General features: G+C 34.0%; 1 protein-coding gene and 1 pseudogene across 1 annotated transcript; both read left to right on the top strand.

The window, feature by feature from the left end:
* The first annotated feature begins 280 nt into the window (after positions 1-280).
* On the top strand, positions 281-3,859 carry LOC101251267 (cysteine-rich receptor-like protein kinase 25; annotated as a pseudogene).
* A 689-nt stretch (positions 3,860-4,548) lies between these two features.
* Positions 4,549-9,278, top strand: LOC101250975 (uncharacterized). Its single transcript, XM_069292256.1, has 4 exons — positions 4,549-5,797; positions 5,882-6,039; positions 6,145-6,276; positions 7,839-9,278. The coding sequence occupies exons 1-4, from the start codon at positions 4,549-4,551 to the stop codon at positions 9,276-9,278; spliced, it is 2,979 nt and encodes a 992-aa protein (XP_069148357.1).
* The last annotated feature ends 238 nt before the right edge of the window (positions 9,279-9,516 follow it).

Below are 9,516 nucleotides of genomic sequence, written 5' to 3'. Positions count from 1 at the left end.
GATATTGGTGGTTGTGATTGGGTTGAGGATGATGATTATGGATGGTAGGTGGTGTTATGATAGATTTAAGTAGATGGAGTGTCGTCTTTATATAAATTCTCAAAAGAGATATTTCAATGATATCAAACCTTGAGTATAGATATTAATCATTCCGATCCAGTAAGTGATTATAAACTTAGAAAAACAACACACTTAATAATTAAAATCCGAATGATTATAATTCAAAGTTCAGACATTTGAAAACAGACTTAACTATTGAGATTTGAATGATTACGATTGAGACATTCATTCTCGACGAGTGACAAAGGAAGGTCCTTCACTCATCATCTATAAATTTGCCTCATCTCTCAACTTAATGAAGTACACTAGAGAATTGTTCAATTTTGCATAATGTCTAGTTTGAATATCCCAATATATCTTGTGCTTTTCTTGACCAGCCAAAGTATTACCACAATATTAGCTCTTGATGACCATCATTACTGCCCAAACAAAACTACTTCTAACAATATAACAAACACCTCTTACAATTCCAACCTCAGTTTGCTACTTTCAATTCTTTCTACTGCCTCTAGAAAACATCTTTTTTACAATTTCTCCATCGATGGTACCGATAATTTCGAAAGAATTTACGGTCTTTTCATGTGTCAAGGTGATATGTTAAGTGTAACATGTCAAGATTTTGTAACAAGAGCTGTTAAAGACATAATTTTGTTATGCCCCGGTAGCAAAACAGCCGTATTATGGTGGGACGATTGTATGTTACGTTACTCGAATCAATCAATATTCCCCGATCCAAACTATGCATCCATAATTAACAATCCATCTACACCTTTTGTCATACGTAACAATAATTCAATTACAGACGATGAACATGAACAAAGAAGGTTCAAACGGAGTCTAGGGGAAATTATGGATGACGTAACGACTCATGCTGCTAATGATGATCGATCGATAGACAAGAAAATTGCAATTAGGGAAGCTAAGTTCAGTGTTAACACAACAATTTATGCCTTAGCTCAATGCATTCCTCATATGTCTTCTAAAGGTTGCCTAAATTGCCTTGAAAATGCCATCAAAGTTTTAAACAAGTGTTGTGATGTATGTAGAGGTGCTAGAGTTCAACTTCCTAGTTGTTTTATGAGGCATGAAGTGTACCTCTTCTACGATAAATCAAAGCTACTTACTTTGCCACATAATCAAGGTACATTTTACTACTCCTTCCGTTTCATTTTATATGAGTTAGTTTGATTTGACACAGGTGACACAGAGTTTAAAAAAGAAGATTTTTCAATCTAATGATCTAAAATAAATGATAGATGTTTGTCTGAGTATAAATCCTTTCATCAAAGGTTAAATAACCATTTTAAAGTTAAATTGTTATTTAATATGAAAATATATCTCTTTATTTGTTTTTTTTTTTTGAGTTTGACCAAAAAAAAAAAGCGAGTCATATAAAGTGAGACAGAAAAAATAATATTTTGACCAAATACCAGTACAATACCGACTTTAATTTGTTCTAGATTTGTGTCACCATTAGTGTATGATAAATTTTTATCTTAAATTTCCCCCACAAATATGCAAGCATACTAATGACGAAATGAAAAGTATTCAAAAAGATTTTAAGTGTGTTTTTATCTTAACTTATTAGTTATTACTATTTTGGTACAAGTCGATTTGTGCTATTATGGATTTATGTCCCATTGATACTGACCCAAAAAAAAAGTATTTACCTCAAAAAGGTATACATAACATTCTATTAATTAATATAATACTTTCTTCAACTATATTCCAGCCATATGTCACTTTAATATCAACAAATAATATTAAGATGAATCCATATTTATTATTTGACCCCTGATAATAATATGGTGTTTGTAAATATCACATCAAAAATTAAATAGAAAGCATTAATATAATTAATTCAAATTCCTAAATGGTGTAGCCTCGATATTTTTCGTCAAAAAATTATATGAAGTATATTAAAAAATTATATTTCTTATGTACATATCAAAACTTAAATATCATTAACGAATTTTCTGACTTTGACACTGCAGGGCATGACGGAATCTCAAATACTAAAGAGCAACTAATCATTTATGTAGTGGTTGCCATTGTAATTCTTTTGTTTCTACTATCAATTGGAGTCTTTCATTTGCTACTAAGGAGAAGAAGGATGAAAAGAAATAATAAAACTCTAAAGGAGATGAATATTGGTAGTTAAATCCCAATTATTTAATACAATTCAAGTCCATTTATTCCTTAATTAACTAACTTCTTTTTTAAAATTAATTTTATATTTATATATATGTGTGTGTTGCAGTTGATCTTAGTGAGATTTTAACAGCTGAATCATTGCAATATGACTTTAGTACAATTGAAGCTGCCACTAACTATTTTTCTATGGAAAATAAAATTGGTGTAGGTGGATTTGGTGATGTCTATAAGGTAACACATGTTCAAATTAGACTATATAATAATTTTTTAGATATAAGTTATATATATTGACAACGTAAATGTATTTTACACGATCATCAGGGTGTACTTGGTAATGGACAAGAGATAGCGGTGAAGAGGTTATCAAGAAGGTCAAGTCAAGGTGCTCAAGAATTTAAGAATGAAGTTGTACTTGTTGCTAAGCTTCAACATAGAAATTTAGTGAGACTCTTAGGTTTTTGCTTGGAACGAGAAGAAAAAATACTCATCTACGAGTTCGTTTCCAACAAAAGCCTCGACTATTTCTTATTCGGTATGTTTGCTTATACGTCTCACTTTTCTATTTAGTTAGATTGTTATATACATTATTTCTCTAATTTCAATGTCTCGCGTGATATGATTAAGATATGAAGAAACAAACAACATTGGATTGGTCAGTACGTGACAAGATTATTAAAGGAATAGTACGAGGATTAATTTATCTTCATGAAGATTCTCGTCCTCGAATCATACATCGTGATCTCAAAGCAAGCAATATTTTGTTAGACAAAGATATGAACCCTAAAATTTCAGATTTTGGCATGGCTAGAATATTTGGAGTTGACCAAATTGAAGGAAGCACTAACATAATTGTTGGAACATAGTAAGTGTTGATTGTTAATTTTTTTTTTTTTCGAATCGATTCGTTATAATATAGAAAAATATTAATTATTGTGATTTATAATTCTTTGTTGTCAGCGGCTACATGTCCCCGGAATATGCAATGCATGGTCAATTCTCAGTGAAATCAGATGTATTTAGTTTTGGTGTGCTTCTTTTGGAGATAATAAGTGGGAAAAAGAAGAAATAATAAAGAAGATAAATTTGATGACCTTCTTGTCCATGTAAGTGCATGTTAATTTAATTTAATCACATTATGTTTATGCATAAAGTAATTTTAATATTTTTATCCTAATTTGTTAAGATTTATATTACAATAAATGTTGATATTTATAGGCATGGAAGTTGTGGAAAGATGGTAGAGCAATGGAACTTGTTGATCCAACACTCATTGATGACTCAAATTCAATATCGAAAATCATGAGATGTATACATATTGGATTGTTATGTGTTCAAATTGATTTAGATGGAAGACCTACAACTACGGTGATATCTCATTTTCTCAGTACTGATTCTGTTATTCCATCAGAGCCAAATCAACCAGCGTCTTTTAAAGATTATTCTAGATTAGGAAATATCGATCTAATCACAAAGAATTTCATTCCGGCATCTAATTTTGAGGATCTAATTACTGAAATCTACCCAAGATAGTATAGTATTGTATACGAAAGGTCACCACGTATATATAATATGTATAGAGACTTAATTAGATCGTCACAAAAAGTCTTTTGTGATGATTTTTTTTTTCACTTTTTGTAGTTCTATATCTTGTAGATATAAAAATATACGTTTCAATGCGTTTTAATTCTTCCATTAGATTTATGTACTCAACAGACAATAATAAGATAATAGTGTATCAAATTGCCATGTTTAATAGTTCTAGCTATCATATTTAAACAAAAGATTATTTGATAATTTTAGCAAACAAATAATGTAATATTAGTTAGTTATAATGTAAGAATGAAATCGGATAGTAACAAAAATCTTTATGACTGTCAAATGAAAACATACATATATAAGTCGAAATTGAAAAGCAATCTCTTATATGTATGCAATAGGATTTTTTATTATATATATGGATAGAGAATATTATTGAGAACTCCTTTTCCTAGAATTAGTTATTAGTTACTCATTTCACAAAGTTAGTTACTTACTTTGTGTTTATGATTAAGTGGTAGTCAGAGAAAAAGGCCTAACTGAATTATTCTAGAATCATCTGTTTGTATATATAAATAGCAGTGTAGTTCAGTTACAACACACACATTTTTTCAATACATAACAGAACAATTTCTCTCCTTCTTCTTCCTTCTCTAATGGCAGTCATCAATGGTGATTTTTGCTCAAGCTTTGTGAGCTAAATTTGTCATGGTATCAGAGCATTAAAGGTTACTTTCTGCTCGAGTTCATCTCTGCTAATTGTTCATCTTCGATTTCGTTTTTTTTTCAATTTGCACAATGGTTGAAGTTGTGAATCATGTTTCTGGATCTTCATCCTCTGTTCCGTCATCCTCTGTTCCAGCTCCAATTAACTTTGATGCTGGAAGTCCACTATACATTCACCCCTCTGATAGTGCAGGTTCAGTGCTAGTTCCTGTACCTTTTGATGGTGCTGGGTTTCGATCATGGAAGAGAAGTGTGTTACGTTCAATTTCAGTGAAGAACAAATTAGGGTTCATCAATGGAGAATGCATGAAACCAAGTCCACAGTCTCCTGATTATCGTCAATGGGAAAGGTGTGATGCCATGGTTACCTCTTGGATACTGAATTCCTTGAGCAAGGACATTGCAGATAGTGTAGAATACGTGTTTGATTCATTGGAGTTGTGGAGTGAATTACAGGATCGATATGATCAGACCAATGGAGCTAAGCTGTATCAAATCCAAAAGGAAATTAATGATCTCAATCAAGGTGTTCTAGACATTACTTCATACTACACGAGAATGAAGAAACTCTGGGAAGAGCTCACCACACTAGGTGCTAAGAATATTTGTAGTTGTACTTGTACATGTGGTGCTAAACAGACAATGCATAAGGCTGAACAAGACAGACGACTCATTCAGTTTCTCATGGGCCTTAATGAGGTTTATACCATCATTCGAGGAAACATGCTAATGATGAATCCTTTACCTTCTATGGGACAAGCTTTTGCTCTCTTGGTTCAGGAAGAAAAACAAAGAGAGTTCAAACCAAACAATCAATTTTCTGCAGAATCTTCCTCTTCTTTGAATGTTAGCTCCAGTTCTTCACGAAGTTCTGGAAGTCCTTCAGGTGTGCGAGGTTTTCAAACCAACTATGCCAATAGTAATACAAGAACAAGGCCTTTCTGTGATCATTGTAAAAGAGTTGGACACACAAAGGATAGATGCTACAAGCTCCATGGATATCCTAGCAGACCAAATGCCAATTCAGGACCTAACAATCAGCCTTACAATAACTATCCACCAAGGAGTCAATACAACCAGAATCAAAACTCCAATTCTTCCCAGTATAAAGGACACAAACGTAAAGGTACTGCAGCAAATGTTCATGGAGATCTGCTAGAGAAGGGTGAATCTAGTACTCAGAGTGGTCCTGCAAGTGTTTTGTCTCAAGAACAATATCACCATTTGGTCAGCATGTTACAGCAATTCCAAGGAGGAAACATGGGAGATGGATCTGCATCTAATAATCCAGCATCTGATAATGCATCTGCCAACTTTGCAGGTATAATTGCTTGCAATTCCTCTGTAGATTATGATAAACTTTCATGTGGATGTTTCAAAATAAAAACTGACTCTTGGATCTTAGACTCAGGGGCTACTCATCATATAACCTTTGATAAGACCAATCTAACCAAAATCATTACAATACCTTATCCAATACTTGTTAGACTACCTAATGGATATAGAGTCAAGGTGACACAAGTTGGAGAAGTGAGGTTAACTTCTGAGATCACATTGTCAAATGTTCTTTTGATACCTACCTTCAAATATAATTTGATATCCATAAGTTCTTTGAATAAAAATCTTCAATGTAACACTATCTTCACTAATTCATTTTGTATACTGCAGGCCCCTTCACTGAAGAGGCCTCTGGAAATTGGTAAGACACATGATGGGCTGTACTTTCTTTGTTCAAAGTGCCTACAGAAGAACAATCCTATTCCTCAGCACAATCACAATTTTCCTTGTCTTTCATCTCATGTACTCAATACAAATAAACCACAATATTCATCTAGTTCCTGTTTCTGTTTCCCTAGTGCAAATACAAAGACCTGTTTTGTTGATTCTACTCCTGTTGTAAAGAATACAATTGTTACCAATAAAAGTGATATTCTTGTTTCACTTCTTTTACATCTCATGCAAATGCTGCAGACCTGTTATGGCATTATAGACTTGGTCATGTTCCCATTGTGAAGATGAGAGGATTAACCTCAATACCAGTGAAATTCTCAACCAAACAACTTTTTTTTTTGTCCAATCTGTCCTATGGCTAGGCAAACCAGGTTACCATTTCCCATTAAAACCACTCAGTCCACTAAATGTTTTGATTTGTTACACATTGATCTATGGGGGCCTTACCACACCAAAACACACAACAACTTCAGCTATTTCATCACCTTAGTAGATGATTGTAGTAGGGCTACATGGACCTATCTCTTAAGCAATAAAAGTAATGCCTTACATGTGGTGAAGTCGTTTGTATTGATGGTTGAAAATCAGTTTCAAACCTCAATAAAGAAAATAAGATCAGATAATGGATTAGAATTCTCAAACACTGAAGCCAATTTGTTTTTCCAATCCAAAGGTATCCTCCATTAGAAAACTTGCCCACACACACCACAACAAAATGGTGTAGTGGAAAGAAAACACAAGTATCTACTTGAAACAGCTAGAGCACTCCTTTTCCAATCTAACCTACCAATAAAATACTGGGGGGAATGCATTCTAACAGCCACTCATATTATCAACAGACTACCATCACATGCCTTGGAAAATAAGTGTCCTGTTGAAGTATTACACCAAAGAAAACCATCATATTCACACATGAGAAGTTTTGGTTGCCTATGTTATCCCACCATACCAAAACCACAAAGAACCAAATTTGATCCTAAAACCAGTCCTCATGTCTTCATAGGATATCCTCCTAACACAAAGGGATACAAAGTACTAAGTCTAGCTACTAAAAAGATCCATGTTTCCAGGGATGTGGTGTTTCATGAGACAATATTTCCTTTTTCTTTGAAAAAAAAAATACTACTGTTTTTCCTACATCTCCACTTTTCCATTCTGACATTCCTTCTTTCTCTTCATTATATCCTGATAATGACTCACCTCTTCCTAATCCTACACAAAATCCTCCTATATCATCTCACACTAACCTTGAACAATGTGATCAAAGAACTTATCAACCAACATCACCTATAACATCTAGTTCTGCTGAAACCACTAGTTTAACACAACCTTTTTCTGAACATCCTAAAACTGCATCTGTTCTTAGAAAATCAACCAGAGTTCACACAACACCATCTTACCTAAAAGATTACATTCACCTGAAACCCAAAACCACTTCACTCTCACTTTGCACTTTTTTTACACACAATAGTCATATTGCCCCTGAGGAATTGACACCTTCTAGTCAGTCTTTTGTGATGAATATTTCTCATGAATGTGAACCATCATCTTATGAGGAAGCAGCTATGAATCCTGCATGGAAAACTGCCATGACACAAGAATTCAGTGCACTGCATGAAAACCATACATAGGATCTAGTTCCCTTGCCATCTGGGAAGAAACCTATTGGATGCAAATGGGTATACAAGATTAAACATAAAGCAGATGGTTCAATAGAAAGACTGAAAGCCAGGTTAGTTGTGAAGGGTTATACTCAACATGCTGGGGTCGACTACGCTGAAACATTTTCCCCAGTTGTGAAAATGACAACTGTTAGAGCTTTGCTTGCTACTGCAGCCAAGAAATATTGGAATATATTCCAGTTAGATATCAATAATGCTTTTCTTCATGGGGATTTATTGGAGGAAGTTTACATGGACATACCACAAGGATTAGACACTGGCAATCCTAATCTTGTTTGCAAGTTGAATAAATCTTTATATGGCCTGAAACAGGCAAGTAGACAATGGTACGCAAAGTTAACAGATGCTCTCAACTCAAGAGGATACACTCATTCCATGAATGACTATTCTTTATTTCATAAAAAATCAAGTTCATCAATGGTGTTTGTAGCTGTATATGTGGATGATGTAATAATCACTGGTACTGATCTTGTGGAGATACAAGATCTGAAGACTTTTCTGCATGAGACTTTTAAGATAAAAGACTTGGGAAGATTACACTACTTCCTTGGTTTAGAAGTCTTGTATAAGGAAGATGGCATTCTCATTTCTCAAAGGAAGTTCACCTTGGATCTGCTCAAGGAATATAATTGCAGTCATTTCACACCTTTCTCATCACCCCTTGATCCATTAATCAAGTTGAGAGCTGAAGAAGGTTCTTTACTCTCAGATCCTGCTTACTACAAAAAGCTCATAGGTAAACTCAATTTTCTCACAAATACTAGACTGGACATTGCCTATGTAGTACAACACTTAAGTCAATTTATGCATGCACCTAGAGAGCCTCATCTACAAGCAGCCTTTCACATGTTAAGATATCTGAAACAAGATCCAACATTAGGTATTTTCATGTCCAATACAGATGATTACACAGTGAGAGCTTTTTGTGATTCAGACTGGGCATCTTGCCCTGATTCTAGAAAATCCGTTACTGGGTATGTAGTTTTGCTTGGTAATAGTCCTGTGAGCTGGAAGTCCAAGAAACAAGAAACTATTTCCTTGTCTTCAGCTGAGGCAGAATACAGATCACTTAGAAAGGTCGTTGGTGAATTAGTATGGTTGCAAAGACTATTTGAAGAACTGACTGTTCCTGGCACTGAACCATTTCATGTGTTCTGTGATAGTCAATCTGCCTTGCATATTGCACAAAATCCTGTTTTTCATGAGCGAACCAAGCACATTGAGATAGATTGTCACTTTGTCCGGACTAAACTTCAAGAGGGCCTCATTACTTTACATCATATTGGCACTGCTCAACAATTAGCTGATATACTCACCAAAGCATTGACTGGAATCAAACACTCAAATATATTGTCCAAGTTGACAGCGATTGCATCACCTTCAACTTGAGGGGGGTATTGAGAACTCCTTTTCCTAGAATTAGTTATTAGTTACTCATTTCACAAAGTTAGTTACTTACTTTGTGTTTATGATTAAGTGGTAGTTAGAGAAAAAGGCCTAACTGAATTATTCTAGAATCATCTGTTTGTATATATAAATAGAAGTGTAGTTCAGTTACAACACACACATTTTTTCAATACATAACAGAACAGTTTCTCTTCTTCTTCTTCCTTCTCTAATGGCAGTC

Source organism: Solanum lycopersicum, chromosome 12, assembly GCF_036512215.1.
Source record: "Solanum lycopersicum chromosome 12, SLM_r2.1".
NCBI classification, from domain to species: domain Eukaryota; kingdom Viridiplantae; phylum Streptophyta; class Magnoliopsida; order Solanales; family Solanaceae; genus Solanum; species Solanum lycopersicum.
Note: the sequence above shows the minus strand (reverse complement) of the source record. Positions and strands in the feature narration are given on the sequence as shown.